At 33.9% G+C, this 20,480-nt stretch overlaps 2 protein-coding genes across 3 annotated transcripts; one reads left to right on the top strand and one right to left on the bottom strand.

Moving 5' to 3' along the window:
• Nucleotides 1–2,843: 2,843 nt before the first annotated feature.
• LOC132043040 (uncharacterized) lies at nt 2,844–4,858 on the top strand. Its single transcript, XM_059433548.1, has 2 exons — nt 2,844–3,843; nt 4,572–4,858. Exons 1-2 carry the CDS (start codon nt 3,396–3,398, stop codon nt 4,805–4,807), a joined length of 684 nt encoding a protein of 227 aa, XP_059289531.1. The 5' UTR covers nt 2,844–3,395; the 3' UTR covers nt 4,808–4,858.
• Nucleotides 4,859–5,579: 721 nt separating this feature from the next.
• Nucleotides 5,580–15,506, bottom strand: LOC132042821 (uncharacterized). 2 transcript variants are annotated; one of them, XM_059433358.1, is made up of 18 exons: nt 15,082–15,506; nt 12,813–12,871; nt 12,415–12,496; nt 12,198–12,265; nt 11,807–11,876; nt 11,118–11,199; nt 10,656–10,720; nt 9,375–10,383; nt 9,003–9,061; nt 8,878–8,924; nt 8,370–8,415; nt 8,184–8,263; nt 7,810–7,923; nt 7,072–7,153; nt 6,603–6,728; nt 6,370–6,450; nt 6,138–6,263; nt 5,580–5,912 (listed from the first exon to the last, which is right to left on the bottom strand). In XM_059433358.1, exons 1-18 carry the CDS (start codon nt 15,376–15,378, stop codon nt 5,841–5,843), a joined length of 2,565 nt encoding a protein of 854 aa, XP_059289341.1. In that variant the 5' UTR covers nt 15,379–15,506; the 3' UTR covers nt 5,580–5,840. The 2 variants fall into 2 exon arrangements, with proteins under 2 accessions (XP_059289341.1, XP_059289385.1); XM_059433402.1 differs by lacking the exon at nt 12,198–12,265 and having other exon boundaries at nt 12,410–12,496.
• Nucleotides 15,507–20,480: the final 4,974 nt, after the last annotated feature.

The following is a 20,480-nucleotide window of genomic DNA, read 5'->3' as shown; positions in this document are numbered from 1 at the left end:
AAGACAAAGATATCAATTCAACATAAAAACAAATATTGAAACGAGCAAAATATCCAAATTCGTACCTAAATTTTAGAACGGATAACACGGACACAAAACGGATGAGGAACGAAGAAGCAAAAAAGAAAAGAAAAGGGCAAGGGTTGCCGAAATAGAAAGGTTTTTAATGGGATAAGGGTAATTTCGTCAAAAAATATTCATTAAACGAGCTGGCGGGGGCAAAAATTAAAGAAGGCATAAATGAAGGGCAAAATATAAAGACCAGCCGAAAAGAAGGGCACTCCGCGCAAAAAAAAGATGATAACCATAACTTGTCGTTAAGGAAAGTCTCATAATGATTCGCCAGGATTTTACTTTTGATTTTAGTGAAAAAAATACTTTTAGAAGGTCAAAATTTAAATAGTGATACGAAAAGATCCTATTTATGCAAATCACCCTTTACAATCTCATTTGTGACTCTGGGCTTCAACTATGATCCACTTTGCTAAGCCCGCAAGAAAATTTGGAGACGTGGATTCAACTATGATCCACTATGCAAACGCGAGAGAAAAAAAAGAACTTTTTTTTTTGGAGATTTCATTTCTTTGTAAAAAGAATATAGAAGCAAATTATAAACTATGATTTCTTAAGCATAGTGTAAATTATTCAAATATTTGACGCATATTATATATTCATTAATTTGGTATAAACATCATGATGAGTAAGCATAACACATATATTTAAATATATTTCATTCTATCCACGTTCATTTTATTTTAACTCTAAATAATTTATTTTTAACGCAAATAAGAGGTTCTTAAAAGCAGACTTTATCTAAATCTCATAAGTACTATCATACTATTCTCACTACAAGTCTCTCGATGAACTAAAAAGAATCTTAACAAATGTTGTAACTAATACAGAAACGTAAAAACGATAACTAAACTTTAATCTTCATTCTTCTCTATTTAGTATTAGACATAGAGATCGTTTGCTTCTATCATATGACGTTTTCACTAAATTTATATTAATTTTAAGAGAATAAAAGTATTTAAAATAATTATTCCATGTGATTTAAAGTCTACCATTTCATGAATTCTTGACTAAAGATCCCTCTTTTTTATCTTAGCTACAAACCTTAAGTTTTTTTTTTTTTTTCACTATCCATCCGCACGTTAGCTCGATTATATCCGAATTTACTTGCGTGTAAGCGCAATTCAAGAAGCGCTCCTGCCAACTTTATATATATGGTTTATAAAGTTGTTGACATTGGATTCATTAGTCATTCAACTAAATTGAACGACTATTTATTTTCTTCTTCTTTTTTCTCATTTAAACAACTAGAACCACGCTTTTTTGACTTGACTAACAGTCTTCTGTTTTGTTAAGCATCAATCTTGGTCGAGGCACATTTTTTCTACCTAGAAATACCTAAAATGTTGAAGAACTGCCTATTTAGTAGACAAAATATTCCAAGGCCTAGTACATCTCATAGTTTAAGTAATTATTTGATAACGCATCATCTATTATTTGGAAAAAAACAGTAGTAAATGCTAAGATAGTTTAATAGTGATATAAACAGATTTCTAAAAGTATTTCAATGTATGAAATTAGTGGAGATGGAGGTCCTCTGACCAATTTAAAGTATGAATAGGGTGTTACTTCTAAAACCCGAAAGGTTAACAGTTTTATTTTACTGCCATGTTTGTATTTTTGACAAAATGTCAAGTCCAAATAAATACAATGTAGATACGGAATTTAAATTTGATAAATTCAACTTCTACAAAGACAGAACCCAGCACAGTATTTTTTAAACTAAGGGATCGAAATTCAATATCTATTGAAATTTAATAAAAATATTTACTATATATATTTATATTTCGTGCCAAAAATGTTGATTCAGTTGAACTCATGTTCCATCTGCTGGTCAATTCTTGTTATTGTTATTCTATCTTATGAGAAGTTCCCCTTCTACAAATTTACCCGATGAGCACAATTCTTGCTCAGGTAGGTAGTGCCTGTTTTCATAACTTGCTAAATTTTATCATGCAACAATTATCGCTTACCCTAATACTCCTGCTCTGAACCTTACTGCTTATGTTTCGTGTCGAAAATGCTGGTTCAGTTAAACCAGGGCTCCATCTGCTGGTCAACTCGCATGTCTCTTCAGTTCAGAATTTCAGGTGAATACAAAGACATAATATTCAAAACAAAGATTCTTTGTCAATAATGTACCCCATGTTTTCAGAAGAGATTGTAGGCCCCTTAAAAGCTGGCAAAATATGTGCAAAATTGATGTATATGATACAATAGCCCTTCCCCCGTGCTACTTCACCCCACAACATTTAAAGCCTACTTTTTATAGGTAAATTTAAAAGCGCGTAAGTTCTATGTGTACTATCAGTATATTTTATATCGTTAAGTTAATTTTGATTTATAATAATAGGTAAATCTTATTAGTGTATGATATCATGACTTAAAAAATAGAGAGTAACCTACTACAAATGGTTAAATTAACCTAATAGCGTAAAATTTATTTACATTATCAGTGTATATAATTTATATTCATTTTTTGAAAAGAAACCTCCCCACCCTCACAGGCTCCAACATGATGTACATGTGATTTTTGGAATATGTGGATTTATTCCAATGGACATTACTGCCATTCATTCATGTCAATATCTTGAAGTATGACTTCTCCATTCATTCTCTGCCAAAAAGGCATCTTTCACTGTGTGCATTAATAATTGAATTGATCCAAGAACCACAGTACAAACTCTTTTGCATTTAGTGCCATCACTTCATATTGCAAGGTTGGAGCCTCTTTTTTCCAAAGTTCATGTTCTCCCATACTCCATTCTTGTTGATCCAAGATACCCTTTAATGCATTTTGTTATTCGCATCCACCAATCCAAAAGATCCATCCACACTTTAATATATTGTACCAGGTGCTCTCTTGCTTGTACCTTACTTCAAGCTCTCTTTTCTTGAATGACCGAAAAATTCCTTTTTGATGACCGAAAAATCCGTGAGACCCAGCGGCGCACGGTTCGAAATCTGTGGATAATGAGCCTGTCACTCTATCCTTCTCCACTTAAATATCAGGCTTTTGTCTATGATAGGGTTCTAACTTAGCCCAACTATTAGATTTAGATCTTAAAATTTTAGAAGCATCCACCTAATTGGAAAAAAAAAAAAAAAAAAAAAGAGAAGAAGTCTCCTTACCTAAGTTTTGTTATTTTTGACTATTTTATTCTACCTACATCTACTAATAACACATGGCTTGAGTTACACCCTCTTAAACAAATCCCCCCCCCCCCCCCGGGAAACAACAACCTATGCCACACACACTTCCTATATACACATAGAACTAGTATATACTTGGTAAAAGTAGGAAAATTTAGGGATCATAAGAAATGGGAAGTTTTCAAACAAAGGACAAAAGCTATCCAAAAGACAAAGTGGTAGAAGGGTTGAAGTATAACGTAAGATTTCTTCAAGCTGAGGTAAATGAAATAATGTGCATGAGGGAACATGAGAGTCAAGTTAATGCACAAGAGATGATCATATTTGCATTGAAAGAAGCAGAGTGGAAGAAGGAAAGGAAGAAGCTAAAAGAAGCAGTGAAGAAGTTGAAGAAGAAATTGGAACAGAAAGAAGAAGAAGAAAAGTTCAAAGGAGTAGAAAATGATGAGATGTTTAGTGTAAAAGGAGATAAATGGCGGCATCAATTAGCAACAAGCTATTTGTTGGAGCAAATTAGGAATGAGGAAGCTATAAGAGATGAGGCTATTGAGAAGTGGAAACAACTTTATTTTGCAATCAAGATGGAGCTTGATGATCTTATTCATAGGACAAATCAAGGTACCTCCATTAATATCTTGTCATAGTAGAACCTCATTTCTTGAAATAAATGAACTAGTTAAGATCATAGGTATATGTTCAGTTTTGCTTTATATCCTTTTTCATAGAAACTGCTGTAACTATGACAGGAAGCTGATTTATGTGAGTCCCAAATCATTTTGTAAAGGCCACAATGTCCTACAAAATGAGTAGTTAATCTTTTCCGCTTTTCATTCATCTTCCTTCGCTCCCTATCAGGTCGGGGGGGTCGCTGGGTGGGGGGGGGGGGGGGTGTTCTAATTCTTCTTTCTCTACCTTTCCCGGACCTCACTTGTGGGATTATAGTGAATATGTTGTTGTTGTAACATGAAAGGTTGTTCCCTATGCCTGTCTTTTGCAACTAGAAAAGGAATTTTTTGTTCTTTTTTCGTTCACTTTCACACTGAAACTTGAAAGGAAAAGTCAATTAAGAGAAATTATAGCTATTACCGGCAGGTTATTCTTTAGATTGTTCTACTCGTTTAAAAATTCTCATATGGTCTAATCGAACATAAATTTAAAGAAAAACAAAGATAAACTATTAATGAACGTCCTTCAAAGAAAAAAGCGAATTATATTCCCTAGCTATGCACTAGCTAAGTTCTACTTAACATTTTATTTAGATCCTCTATGCATACTCTAGCTAAATATGTAGTTAATAGGCATAGTATTAAAATTTTGAGATAAATATGTGTAATCTGTTTTACTAGGAGGAGGACTCTGCTGGAAAACAGAGCAAATGGAATTATTAGAGAAGCTGCATATGGAGCTAAAAGAAAAGGAGGAAAAAATTGCACTTCTAAAGGAGCAAATAGCTTCAAAGGAGCAACAAGAACTCAAGAGGGAGAGGGAGATAGACATTATGAGGCAAAGCTTGAAAATCATGAGCTACAATATGAAGGTAGCAAGCTTTTCTAAGAATCTTTCAAAAAGCTTGCATCTGTAAAAGGTAGTCATTTTAAAGGAGAATGATAGTACTACTAGTTCTTTTTGTTTTTACTCTGCATATGATATCTGTATTAGAGCCTCGACTAATTCACATAAGGCGCCACGTAAGGCCCATTAATAGTGGAAGCGCTCTCTAGCAGAACTTTTTTCTATCTAAATTTAGAATTTGAAACATCTGATTAAGGATGAAGGAATTCTATTCACCCCACTACAATATATAGAAATTGGTGGTGGTCCTCTCAATTGATGCTTCTTTCATGCTATCTCTTCTTTGTTGTTTGTGAAGTGTATTTCTTCTTCAAATTTTTGAGAAGGCAATTATTTTTGTACAATTACTTATTACTAGAGCAAGTTTAAGATGTAACTTACTTTGATTTGAAACACAATTTGTACAAAATACTAGTACAACTAAATTGGTGATAACTTAATTCCTTCTTTAAAAGGTATTTTTCCCTTTTAGTTACATTACAATTTGATTCCTTCTTGAAGAAGGTATATTCTCTTTTATTTGATGTAATAAATTTTAGGACTGCTGTTTTTACCCCTTTTTTTTAATTCATGAAGGAGTTTGTGGATTTTTTTTTTTCCTTTATTCACAAATTAATTCCTTCTTGAAAGTGCCAACTTGAAGAAAACCAATAACTTATTAACAATAAACAATCGTTATCTCCATTTATAGTCATGTTAGAAAAGCTGAAATACCATTTTCAAATCTTTTTAATTAAGCCGTAAATACTTTGTCTTATAAGAATACTAAAACTATAAACAAAACATCTTAAAACAAAATGCATTATATGCCTCTCATTGTTTTATCATTTTTAGTTTTGTAATAATTAACAGAAATACACGTATAATATGCTTGTATAAAGACTAGTTAAGTGAAGAATGACCAAGGCAATGTACACTTGCATGAATAAAAACCATACATATATACAATTAAATGCAGCCACTTGTTGTGGTGTGATTGTTATTTACAACCTTTACCCTGACCTTTGGAATATCAACATTGGAGAATTTTGATACTTTGCATTTTATCCAATTGATATGTTCTTCTCTTCTGTCAGTTGTGGCCTTGGAACAGTTCGATAGTTTGATCTCACATTCTGAAAAAATAATAAGAAAGCATAAAAGTAAATACATATCATATTTATCCATATATTGTTTCTCAAAATCTTTGGTGCTCGAACTCTCCAAAAATGTTGCAACACCCATATCCTATCCTCAAAAAATAGACTTTTTTGGAGAATCCAACACACACTGCCGACATTTTTGAACAGTCCGAGCAACATAGCTCAAAACGGTAAGGCGAAAATGGAAAATGCAAGTACCTCTAACAGAGTGATGTAATAGAAGTCCTCCATGTGCTGCATAAGTGCACTGCCATCTCTGATTGCTAGAAATATGTTAATCTCTGTGTTCAATATTTTCTCAATAAGTTCTTTTTCACCTTTCATCTGCACAAAATGTTACAATAAGTAAAACATATTACCAATGAGTGATATGGAACACAACTAAGGAGGAGGAGATAAAGGTGCGGAGAACAAAGGTGGAGAAACATACAAATTCACTAACAATAACATCAGGTGTGGCCTCTCCAATAACATCGCCTTGGTAACCATCTTCCAGGAGTTCTACATTATCCTAAAACGTATTGTTCCAATACATAAGAATTAAATAACAAACTCCTTTCAAGCCAGGAACTGTTGTGTTTGAAATTCAACAATGAACAAAATTCTGATGCTTTATAGTGTATGAAATGACAGATTAAAAGGTTTGAAAATGAATCAACTCACCTTAGTGTTTTTCGGATCTCCAGCTGCCAAATAAAGGGGTTGAGCAACATGGCAGTAGCCCATCAAGCGAGGAACTGTTGGTATTATATCTCTGTGATTTACAACCCTCCAGCTGTCTTTAACTTTCTACAATATAAGAAGCAACTGGGTTATATTGAGTCACTCGTTAGTTAACAAAATTAAATTCTCAGCTCAATTTCAAAGCAACCCAAAGTGATTTTGTAAGGTCACTTTTTTTGAAGAGCTAACAAAATTAAGAGCTTCATTAAGAGCTCAGGATAGCCGATCAACAAAGACGTGATACTCTCTTTTTCTTTACTTTATTTGTCTGCCAGCAAGAACAGATTTAAAAGAAAAAAGAAAAAAAACTGCAAAGATTGACATAAACAAATGGCAAGACCATATTGGCAATATAGGATATAGTCACTCTCAACATAAGCACTTCACGTCTGCAGAGAAGAAATTATACCTCATTATAAACTTCAGCGAACTTTTTGTTTCCAACTCTTGGAGATCCAAAGTTGTACATGGTCACACATATAGCTCCACACCTAACACAACCAACAAGAAAGATGAGTCACATATGTAGTGTTAGCATGATTCATAGGTAAACAGATGAGATGGCAGGTATAAAACGTAAGAGATAGCGGTCTTGGTTTTTCTCCACAAGCACTTCAAGAAAACGGTCGCCCGACAATTTGGCACTAACAATTGCAGACATATTCTTTCTGGGAGAACTCTTTATTTTGCAAGATATTTCATTATTATGGAACAATCAGCAAGCAACTTAGCAATTAGAATTTACTTAGGGTCATCTGTGATATGGTTCTACCAACAATTATACAACTTCTGCTCTTAAAAGAAGATCCAATTTTGAGGAATTCTATGCAAGTCTCCAAGAATGAATAATATATCATAACAACATAACCAAAGCACTATAGAAGTATAGAAAAAATAGTGTGCTTAAGAAAGAAAGGTGGGTGCCATTGGATCATTTGAACTTTCCCAAAAAGCCTACTGGCTCTGTGGTCAACCCAGTATGACCAAATTCTGACGAACACTACAAACATGTTAAATAAACAGCAAAAAACAAATCATGGATGTCCTAGGTTATTGTAGTGGTTCGCTAAGATGTTGGTAAATGGCGAATCATATAAAATGGATGGGAGATAAGGTCCGGGAATAAGCAGAAAAAGGAGGAGCTTACTTAGCTAGTTGACTTGATGATAGTTCAAGAGCAAGAAGAGTAGCCAATGCACCACCAAGACTGTGACCAGTCACGTAAACATGCCATTTGTTTGGTGGATCAAGATCACCATCCCTGGAAAATATATTTAAATATTAATTGGTGATGTGACATCAATGATTAGTGGTGAAGTAAGAACTTCCTAAACAGAGAAGAAAAGCCCGAAAAAAAATGCTGATGCTGAAGGCAATTGTCAACGGCTTGAGATAATTAAAATATCAAATCAATATCCTCATCCAAAGATAAGAGCTATGATATCTTATCTTTCCTTCACCCTTCCGGAGGTAATCAAGGGAAATGAAGCATTATACAATTTTGTTTGACAGGCCACTTACCGATAGCCAATTGCTTTTTTGATCAGTGAGATAAGCCTAATCCTAACTGAATCATATGCACTTAGGAAACCACTGTGAACCTACAAAAATAACCTCTGGTTCTGATAATGAGAAGGATTATAAATATAAGTAGAGTACATACATAATTCAGGCACTAAGATAGAAAAGTAAGAATTTTAATGCCACCTGAACTTCTTGCTTGAAGTCACCACCTATCCTTTCAGGATTCAACCTGCAGAGTAGGAGACAACACAGGATACGAAAAAAATGTAGACAGTGATTGCTTAATTATATAAACTTTCTAACCAACATCCAAATAATGAAGATGCGAGGACATATAATTCATATTCAAAATTAACAAAGTACTTGGTTATTTCTTATTGTTTCAAATTCTTGTTTGAAGATTAAACTTTTTTCAATGGTGTCAGTTAGAAAATTTCTTGTGAAATTCTGGAAAACCTTTAGCTATGATGGTATTTTCAGTCTACACTTTACTGATGCTGGACAGAAGGTTATCTTCCATCTAAGAAAACGAAATTGTTTCTTTCAGCATAGTAGACAATTGTATTTCAATAAAAGTACACTTTCCGAGAAGTTAGAGAAGGATGAAAATTAGTTGTTTACTATAATAGGAAAAATAACCTAGTAGTAAAGAGAAACCAGAAGGGCAAGGTAGAGAAGAAGAATATGTTACCCTGCAGGAACTAGCATCAAGTCCGTCACAAGATCCTTCCACTTAGTCTGGATCAAAGAACAATCAGTTATCTCCATGTAGCTAAATCAACAAGGTTTACAGATGTGTTTAACAACAGAACCTACTTGTTCGGTTCCCCTGAAAGCAACAACTAATCGATTCCTAGCTGAATCACGCCAGAGCGCTACCTGCAGCTCTTGCAGAATCCAAAATCAGTAGAATAGCTTTCTTGGATCAAATAAAATCAGATCTAAGAAACCTGATACTCCCTCCGTTTCAATTTGTTTGTCATAGTTCGACTCGGCATGGAGTTTAAGAAAATAAAGAAGACTTTTGAATCTTGTGGTCATACATATGCCATGTAGGAGGTTTGCTGTAAAGAGTTACTAAATACAGAAAGTGGCATTCTTTTTTAAATAGACTAAAAAGGAAAGTAAGACAACAAATTGAAATGGAGGGAGTACAAACTAAGAACTGATAGCCAGCAATATATGAACTTGCCTCTGTGTCGGTTGACTCATTATCTAAGAAGCATAATTTATCAAATTCAGATTTGATGAAAGTCGGATGTCCCATAGAAGTGGCTAGCATTGCCCAAGCCTCCATGGCAGTCTCTGCAGTTGAGAAAAGAGACTTCATTTCCTCAGCTTTCTTCTCGTCCAACACTAGTCCATCTTTATTCATGAGGATATCATTTTCCAGTCCAGTTGAAGACTCTTCTTTAGCATCACCCTTTCCGAAAAGACCTGCTCCTTTGTTGAATTGAGAAACTGTAGCATTTAGAACCATCAATGCTCCCAAAATGGAATCGGTTTGACGCAATAAGTCTTGTGTCACCTTCTTGATATCTGGAAGTGTTAACTGAATGTTGTTAAGAACAGGTGATTCATTTTCTTGCTTTTCAGGAGTTGCAAGACCAGATTCAACATAACCCGCATCTGCAGTTTTTCGTGATTGCGACCCAATCTTATTTAACAAGTCAAGATTATCCCACTTTATAGTCTCCGGAGCAGGGAGACCAAATCTTTGAACAACATTTTGATTGACAGTATCAGCAAAATTCTTCCAGAAATGCTTATCTGATTGAGAGCTCTCGAAAATCTTAGTGCCAGGGGAATTATGCTCATCGGTTATGTCACTTTCATCATGATTAAACTCCATTTCACCACCAACTTTGGTGTCTTTCGAATTATTTGAGAATTCTGATTCTGGGGGCATGCTCGAGTCATCCAAGTTGGACGATTTCTGAGACTCCAGTAGTACATCCGATTCCACAACAGGACCATCGGGATTCTTGCTGCTGCTAGTTGAATCATTATAAGCATCATTTAGTAGCTTCAGCTGCCCGAAAGCAGACTGGACAAATTGTCGAGCTTGCACAGTCTCTGAACCCAGAACTGTCTTCAAAGCAGACTCAAACCCATTTTTTTTCAAAAATTCTGTAATGATTGGGATGTTCCACCACTTCTTTTCTTCTTCAATTTTCTCGAAACTCTTGTACTTAATCTGTATCATGTTATTAGGACAATTAGTGAAATCTCGAATTGGATAAACATTAAATTGGGAGAGGCACACATTCGATACTAGAATAGATTATTTTATTGTCAATTAACTCTCATCCAGGAAGCCCATAGTCAGATAGAAGTTCCAGATAAAATATAAATTGCAACGAACCAAAAGAAAATGAACCAACCAAACATTAGGTAGATTACTAACGCATAAACAAGGTCTTAGAGCTCTTGAACCCTGAATATGCCTCCAGATTCAAATCACCTTACCTCTATCTCTATCTTCCCACCACCGCCCATTCCTTCCAAATCAACCAGCAGTTCATGAGAATCTCCTAGAAAAGCACATTTATGTTAATTTCACAGATTAAAACATCAATGGAATCCATATACCAGCCAAATCCTTATATCAGCGCTTATATCAGTTATGATATTGTTCAGAAGTATAACTATAGAAAACTAATTTGGTCCCTTTATGAAGTTTTCTTCTTTTGTCAATTTGTTTTGTGAACAATGAGACACCTTCAACGTCATCATCAAAACACAACCAATATGCATATTGAAGAAGAACTCAGAACTTTTTCCGTCTATTTTGGTACGATAAGTTGAAAAGGAGGTCAGACCTTATTTTACATGAATAATATTTTGGCCCACAAGAAAGCTAGACAATTATGTAAAGTACAAGTTCATGAGATCCATTTCGTTCATGAGATCCATTTCTTGAGTTCGTACCATCACAGAGGTGTTCCAAATTAACTGCTGCGTTCCCCATCCGTTTATGTGGAGCCACCAGATTTGCATCCCAAGCTGCAAGCTGACAATAGTTATGAACAAATAATTAGATCCAGAGTTGAGAGTCAGTATCTAAAAAGACAAGAAGCAGACCATTGTGAATGTCTTAGACAACATAAACCAAGATGTGCTTTTCCAGGTCCCTAAATTCTAGCCTGACGCCAATAACCTTAAACAGCATGATTTTGTTTGTTTTAATTCAGTTAATACTATGAATTTCAGCAGGAAGTAGAAATACAAAGCTAAAATTCAGTAGGTACGAGACTGTTGGATATGGGAAGATTGCCTACATGCCCTTAATTGTATAGCAGTCACTCAACTCAGTTAATATAGCAGTGTCCATAGCAAGCATCCATAAATGACACATGGTATATCGACAAAACTTAAAGCTTTTCAAATTGCATATCTCACTAGAGCTGCTCACTTTTCATCAGGAGATTAATTATTGCAATAGGTAATTCTAGTTCATATAGTCCACATGCAGTGTATTAAATTTTCATCATTTAATTTAGAAGAGCTAAGTAATTTCAAATTGAGGTCATATATCAAAAGCAAATTGTTACTGTTTCTGGAATGCTATCTTTACTTAATTAACCATTAAAAGGGAAAGATGAATTCAAGTTATCAACCTGAAGATCGTTCTGAGGTGGCCGCTTAATATTTAGAGAAAACTCCTCATTCCATGTTGGCTCTTTTGTCCTGCAACATTAATTCACGAAATTAACAATTTTTCCGTTCTTGTGTGATGTTACAAGATTGAAACAGTTTATAGTTTGAACAAATGAAAAAGATAGCTCTATTCTCCTATAGACAATAGCAATTGCAGACCTTTTGCCTTCTCGATGACAAAGTAAAAGGATTAAGAAGCATGCAACTTCAAATAAGAGATTGGTGGAAATATCGCATTCAAGATAACAAAGAATATGAGTTAAGGATAAAAAAACAGTTGAATTCTACTTAATCCAGTATAACTCTTTACAGTTGAAAAATTTGCACCATAACACATGACCAACTACCTACCCCCATTTCACCTTGCTTTTGACAACTTGACTATCTAATTCTAACACCACATACGGATCACTTGTTCCCTGAAAGTTGGATAGAAAATTATGCAATTAAATCAGAGCTGGAGTCAGGAAATAAATGCATAAGTAACCATTTAAATGAGGAGAGAATAGTGAGGCTCGTTCCAATTGAATTTTGATAATTTGCTAATATTGAAAGGCAGATACCTTACCCAAGGATCCATAGCAGGAAAACTGAGACCTTTCTTTAACTTTATGAACAATTGGCCATCATAAATTTCACGCACAAATGACCTGGAACATAGTTCTCAAAGATGAGCTAGAATTTTCATTCATGATCCACTCATTTGCAATTGCACATGCATGAATTTAGTTTTGGACACACTGAATTCTTTGTCTAAGATTTGGCTAAAAATTAGCAAAACTAAGCTGAATAAGACATAATCAAAGCTGAATAAGACATAATCAATCAGATATCAACATCCTTCATAGCCATCACCAGTGGAATGATATGTGTTCCCTTTACTTGATCCAACCAATTTAACAGACCTATAAATCAAATTCCTACAGTTGAATTTTTCTACTTCAGTAAGAAGAAACAACTACATACTCCGAAAGAAATATGGTTTTGCAATTAGCCGCATCCACCTCATGCTTTCCAATATTGTCCTGATCAAGCAATATCAAAAGAAGCAAAATGAATCAGACTTGAAAAATAACTTAATCACTTACTTTTTTCTCCATAAACATTTCAAGATATGTAATAGTATTACTTTCAAGCTTAAATCCCTGCTAAGTAAATTTTGTATCAAAATATCCCTTATATGATTATGATGAAAATATTCCCTTCATCTATTTTCATGAGTTTGGGGGATAAGACTAATACAGGAAAATCAAATTTATGTTAGTTTCCTAAACTAGAATTGCAACTGCCTGATAAGTGCTCAAACAAGAATACAAATGAAAACAAATTACTGAGACTCAAAGATCACAGCTTTAAGGCAGCACAAAATTCAAAACTTACAAGCATGTCCTCAATAACTTCTACAACAAATTGAAAAGAACCCACAATGCAAGATACTTTTACATGCAATTTTCTTCCTCTAATCAACGGCCAATACATATCATCATGCTTATTTACAAGCAATGAATCAACCAATCGATCGATCAACTATACCTCAATCACAAACTAGATGGGGTCAGCTATCAGGGGCGAAGTCAAGCATAGCTAAGGGGATTCATCCGAACCCCCCTTCGGCGAAAAATTACACTATCTATACATGGTTAAAATTATTTTTTATGTATATTTAGTAGATGTTGAACCCCCTTCGACATCTTCGTGCGTTCACTTCTACATATTTTGAAACCCCTTAGTGAAAATTCTAGTTCCAACACTGTCAGCTATAAGAATCCCCAATATCCATTCGCTATATTTGAGTCCATTTTCAATTCATGAATAAAGAAAGAAATAGAAAAGTGACTAACTGCATACATACCAACATTCTTATTCACAAAGATGAAATTTTCAACCAATCAATCAACTACACTTCAATACCACTAGTTGGTGTCAGCTATAAGCATCCTCAATATCCATACGCTCTATTCGAGTCCATTTTCAATTTATGAATTAAGGAAAGAGATAAAAAATGAACATCTGCATACATATCAACATGCTTATTTACAAAAATGAATTAATCAATCAATCAATAAACTACACCTCAATCCCAAACTAGTTGGAGTCAACTACAAGAATCCTCAATTTCCATTCACTCTATTCGAGTCCATTTTCAATTTATGAATAAAGAAAGAAATAGAAAAATGAACAACTACATACATTAACATTCTTATTTACAGAAATGAAATTTTTTAACTAATCAATCAAATACACCTCAGTACCACTAGTTGGTGTCAAGCTATAAGAATCTTCAATATCCATCGCTCTATTCGAGTCCATTTTCAATTTATGAATTAAGGAAAGAGATAAAACCGAACAACTGCATATATATCAACATGCTTATGTACAAAGATGAATTAACCAACCAATCAATAAACTACACCTCAATTCCAAACTAGTTGGAGTCAAGCTATAAGAATCCTCAATATCCATTCGCTCTACTCGAGTCCATTTTCAATTTATGAATAAAGAAAGAAATAGAAAAATGAACAACTACATACATATCAACATTCTTACTTACAGAAAATGAAACTTCAAACCAATCACTCATCTACACCTCAATACCAAACTAGTTGGAGTCAAGCTATAAGAATTCTCTACATCCATTTGCTCTATTTGAGTACATTTTCAATAAAATAAAGAAATAGAAAAATAAACAACTACATACATATCAACATTCTTATTTACAAGAATTGAAATTTTCAACCAATCAATCAACTACACCTCAATTCCAAACTAGTCGGAGTCAGCTATAAGAATCCTCAAATATCCATACGCTCCATTCGAGTACATTTTCAATTTATGAATAAAGAGAAATAGCAAAATGAACACCTACATACATATCAACATGCTTATTTACAAAAATGAATTAACCAACCAATCCATAAACTACACCTCAGCTCCAAACTAGTTGGAGTCAAGCTGTAAGAAACCTAAATAATCAATATCCATAAGCTCTATTCTTGTCCATCTTCAATATATGAATAAAGAAGGAAATAGAAAAATGAACAACTACATACATTAACATTCTTATTTATTAAAAAAAAAAATAAAAAAAAATCAAACTATTAGCCAATCAATCAACTAAACCTCAATATCACTAGTTGGAGTCAGCTATAAGAATCCTTAATATGAATTCACTCTATTCAAGTCCATTTTCAATTAAAAAATGAATATACAAATTAAGATAAGATTGAGAATTTACTGGAGGACTAGTGTAAGCTTCAAAAGCAAAACCAGCAAGAATGACAGCCAAATTTATATCAAAAGGAGGCCTTTCAGCTTCCTTGTTATCTAATGAAAGGGGTTCAAGTTCACTACTAGTTTGACAAGAACAAAAGAACAAATCGTTTGAACCAAATTTAGAGTAATTAAACAATCCATTAAGTTTCTTGGAAAAAAATAGTTTCTTGGAAAAAGAAACTGAATTGGGGTTCTTGAAATGATATAATCTTGGTGAAGAAGAGATGGGAAAGTGGAGATGAGTTTGCAGAGTAGCCATGGAAGTGTGAAGATGAAGTGGCAGTTAGATGTAATTTAGTGATGGAAATGAGGAGATTTTGGGAAAGAAAAAATTGTCCAGTGTTGGCCAATAAATCTAGGAGAGGATATTTTTAGATTGGGAGTGGAAGTGAAGTGTAATAAGGACTGCTTAAAAAAAATATATATATATATTGGAACCATTGAGTGCTATTAAAATTAGGGCAAAGGTGGAAATATGCCCCTGATTTTGCGATTTAGAGTAAATATATGCCTTATTAAAAAAGTAATGTATATATAACTTTACCGTTACAAAATGATGCAAATATACCCCTATTGTTACACAAATGGTGCAAATATACCCTTTTCGCTGACGATTTTTTTTAAAAAAAAATTAATTATCTTATTTTTCAATTAAAAAAATGTCACGTGGCTTTAAAAAAATTCTACCCATTTTTTATGAGTAGATATATTTTTATAAAGCCACATGGTAATTTTTTTCTGGTGGATCGGGTCTGGTTTGTTTACAAAAATATCTCCGTGACTTTAAAAATCTACCCATTTTTTAAAATGAACTAGACCCGACCTACCAGGGAAAAAAATATTACCATGTGGCTTTAGGAAAATATATCTACTAAAAAAATGGGTAGACTTTTTTCTAAAGCCAGTTGACATTTTTTTTAATTAGAAAATAAGATATATGATTTTTACAAAAAAAATTGTTAGCAAAAAGGGTATATTTGCACCATTTTATATACATTATTTTTTTAATGAGGGGTATATCTGCTCTAAATCATAAAGTTGATGGGTATATTTGCACATTTTCCCTTAAAATTATTACTATTGGAGAATTGACTCTTTTTATGATTTATTATGATTGTGTTAATACGTTACAATTAAATTCATTAAACTCTCATATGGTGTCGAAACTGTTACTATTTGTAAAGTTTGTAGTTTTAATATGTATCAAATAGAAAGTTTGTCATGGGAACATTATTCAAGTAAATAATCTTGTATGATATATTAAAATTTGAATGGAAGAAGATAAACTTATATACATCTTTTGTATTATATTTACAGGTCTTTTATGAGAAGAGTCATATAAATTGACTTTTTTGTCTGTTTAGCATAACGAAAAGTTTCAAAAAAAAAAGATATTTAAAATTTAAATAAATTCTCAATATTTATTTTACTGAAATTTATTTTCTACCAAAAAGAGAAAATGAACTACTTATAGGTAGAAGTCATTTTCTCTTTATAAATATAACAGACTCTATAAATGTTGTTTTCAATCTTTAGAGTTAGAAAATATTACAAAAATAGTTATCTTCATATATATCATAACTTCAATAGCAACAACAACAACAACATACCTGTTAAAATGCCCAATAACGTGCGGATTTATGAAGTGATAAAGTTAGAAACGCTTCTTATACGTCGGAAGATAAGGAGCATTGCTTTTAATTTACATAACTTCCATAGCGTATACTATAATTATCATATGATAACATCAAAAAATAGGACAAAGAATAATTTTTCAAAGAATAATTTTTCAAGTAACACTTTTTTGTGATGAAAAAGAGAAGTGAAATATTTCCTATTGACTTTATTTTTCTATTGAAAACATTTCTGGATGATTTCTAAAATGAGAGTGCGTGTACGCAAGTGGAGAATATGGAAGGGACGAGAAAAACCGTGGCGCCAAGTACCAACGGTCATGTCTCGAATTTTCGTAAATCCCCTATTTTATCTAGTATTATCATTGAGTTCTATGATTGATATCATTGGACATTTTGACTATTATTTGTTGGGTTATGTAATACGTGTCTTCTACAAACTTCTTTGGAACTCTATTTCGATGCAAAAAAAAAAAAAAAAAAAAAAAAAAACTTTAAAATTTAGAGGAATTTTGGAAGTCTAAATACCACGAGGGGTCTCATAGATATTTGAGATGGAAAACTATAACTCCCTACTTGTCGATCGGACATAATTTGAAATCATTTATACGATTTAAAGTTGAAATTTTGTTTGGGCATGTGATTTGTTGTATTTCTTAAATTGTGTTTTTTTTATAAACCTAAAAATCACATAAATTGTGAAAACTATCAAAACTTCCTTAGCACTTATACCATCTTACCAAACGAGCAAACATAGTTCATAACAGAGTTAATATGTTGCCAAAAAACATTTTTTAAAAGATACAACATTGGTCGAACTTTAGTTCAATAAATAGGAAAACTGAACATGAGTTGTAGTGTAACTACTCTTTAATATAATCCTATCACATCGTACAAACAATCTCTTCACGTCAAGCATGCAATTACCATCAGATCGCCAAAAAGACGGACCAACATTGTTACTTCGAGTCAAGTTTTACATTTTAGAAATATATCTACCAACTTATAGATCTTTTTTTATTTTTTACTAAATTATATACTTATGGGTCAAGTTTTACATTTAAATGATTTTGAAATCATGATTTGGAATCTCAAATCCTACTTTTTGGAGAATTTGGAATTTGAAATCATGATATATAGTTAATGTTAAAGTTTTGTGCAAAATTTATACATAAACGATAATTTGAAATCAAAATATGAAATTATGATTTCCGATCGCATGGTTAAACGCCTATTTAGACTTTGGATCCTCTATCTTTCGAATAGAGAGTGAGAGTGTCACGACTCGAATAGGGCCATGACGGGTACCCGGGGCTGACCACCGAGCACCACTCATTCTATTACTCATTCTGTGTTCATTCATATTTCTTACACTCATAATTATAGAAAAACTATTTTCATTCGAAACATATTTACTTTACATACATAAGCCCTTCGGCTATCAAAATAATATATATACATACGATGAGAATTCGTGAGACCATACTACCCACACATATGTATCTACGAGCCTCTACTAGAGTACTAGACATATGGACGGGACAGGACCCTGCCGTGCCCAAAATACATATACATAAAACAATATGCAATGGCACCTCCGACACCGAGTGCTCTCAAGAGCTCGCTAACGCCTCCTACGAGCCCGGATCTCCTCCCCGTTTACTCGCGGCATGAACACAGCGTCCAAAGAAAACGGATGTCAGTTCGAATATTATACTGAGTATGTAAGGCGTGGATAATAACATAATAAGAGCATGAGGAATAGTACAAGGTAAAAAGAACCGTTCATTTCTCATAATACCTTTTTAAACATTCGACATACGTACTTACCCCTTTATTCTCATGGAGATACATTTGTCCATCCACATGCTTACATATACAATAACTTACAAAGCAGTACAGCCACGTACCCGGCCATATAGGCTCGGTATCATCCGTACTCGGCCCTCTCGGGACTCGATCATATCCGTACTCGACCCTTCCGGGCTCGATGATACTCATACTCGGCCCTCCCGGGCTCAATGATACTCGTACTCGGCCCTCCCAGGCTCAATGCTATCCATACTCGGCCCTTCCGGGACTCGATGCATACATACATACATATACATAAAAATACATAAATGAAATCAACATCATCCTTAGCATTATCATACGTCGCATAGGCATATCATGACCTTAACATAAACTTATCATCATCTTGCATTCATCATAACACATACATTAGAACTTGGAGGCAACTATGGATATGTCGGGGTGACATGAGGTCGTGGACCCCCGATTACATTATGGAGTAATCATAATCATCATATCTCACCTTGAAGGGACTAACGTTTTAAGGTGAGTGTACACAAGAAAAGCATCAATGGAACCATACTTAGAATCATTAACTTCATGGGCATCATATCTCACTTTAGGACTCTTTAGACTTAACTCATCATCATCAATTATCATACTCGTGTCTTATCTCTCTTCTTTATCTTATACATGTGTAGCTCCTTATAGTCCCAGACTCATTTATCATCACTATCATGCTCATAATGTATCTCATATCTTTATCTCATATGACTATTCATGAACATGGACTCTTAGTTCTTCGAAATGTAGGAATTTCATGGAGAAGGAGGGAAAATCATGTCATAAAATTCATACCTTAAAAAGGAAAGGACTAACAACATAAGGTGGGTCTAGCAACAATGAATAATATCAAGGAATCGTATGAAGGTCATTAGCTTTGTAGAAACATCATATCATGAGCTTTAGGGTCTCTAGACTTGGGCTCATCATCATATTCATAACATATCCCTTAACTTTATCTCATGAGAGCTCTTTATAACGTAGACTCATCATTTCCGATACATACATATATGTAGAGAAGTCATAGAAAGATAGGAAGATTCATACCATAGAGTCATGCCTTAGAAAGAAAGGACTAGCCTTACATACCTTTTTCCTTTAGCTATTCTATCACTCAATCGTTCTCCTTTAATGCTCACGTCTTTACCTTAGATAGTGGTAGAATAAGCCTGGAGTAGCAATACTCTTCTTGCACCAAAAACCCTAATCCACTTCCTTTGAGATTTCTTAGCTTGGATGAACTTTGATAGGTTTCATACACTTGATTCACTTGAATCCTTGCTATTGATCTTTGATTTCCTTTATTTTCTTGTGGATGAAATATATGGAACCTTCTAGAGGCCTTGAGAAAGATGAAGAAAATGTGGGAAATGAAATAAATGAAGTCGGAACACACTTATATAATCAGAACTCATTCAGCTCGTCGGGACTTCCACGGACACTTATACGGTCCGTGGAACACTTCACGGTTCGTGGAACTGGTCGTGGTTCACCACCAGCCAGTCACCAACTCTGTTGGGAGTTATACGGACCCTTCCACGGTCCGTATAAGGTTACACGGTCCGTGGAAGTGGCCGTGTAATTCACAGTTTCTCTGAAGTTGTTCCCGTTGTCTCATTTAATCCCCAATCCTTATGGAACCTTCTTAACACTTGTTTAGCACCTCGATACCAATCTAAGGGACGTTATAACTCTTCTCCACAACACCGTTAAATCATCATTAGCTTGTTACTCGCAAATCCTTTTCAATACGCATCATAAGCCTTGCCTTCTCTTGGCAACCTTTCTCATCTAACATCGAATGTCTTTTTGAAAATCTTAATTAGGATCATTAAAGGCTATTCCTCTCTTATCAAAACATCGTACACGTCAT

This window comes from Lycium ferocissimum, chromosome 1 (assembly GCF_029784015.1).
Source record: "Lycium ferocissimum isolate CSIRO_LF1 chromosome 1, AGI_CSIRO_Lferr_CH_V1, whole genome shotgun sequence".
Taxonomy (NCBI): domain Eukaryota; kingdom Viridiplantae; phylum Streptophyta; class Magnoliopsida; order Solanales; family Solanaceae; genus Lycium; species Lycium ferocissimum.
The sequence above is the reverse complement of the archived record's forward strand: the minus strand, read 5'-3'. Positions and strand labels throughout refer to the sequence as shown.

Coding starts and splice junctions, on each gene's coding strand:
- LOC132043040 (XM_059433548.1), top strand. CDS start 3,396: ATGGGAAGTTTTCAAACAAAGGACAAAAGCTATCCAAAAGACAAAGTG. Junction 3,844..4,571: donor TATTCATAGGACAAATCAAG/GTACCTCCATTA, acceptor CTGTTTTACTAG/GAGGAGGACTCTGCTGGAAA.
- LOC132042821 (XM_059433358.1), bottom strand. CDS start 15,378: ATGGCTACTCTGCAAACTCATCTCCACTTTCCCATCTCTTCTTCACCA. Junction 12,497..12,812: donor AAAACCATATTTCTTTCGGA/GTATGTAGTTGT, acceptor ACTATGTTCCAG/GTCATTTGTGCGTGAAATTT. Junction 10,384..10,655: donor GTGGGAAGATAGAGATAGAG/GTAAGGTGATTT, acceptor AACATGATACAG/ATTAAGTACAAGAGTTTCGA.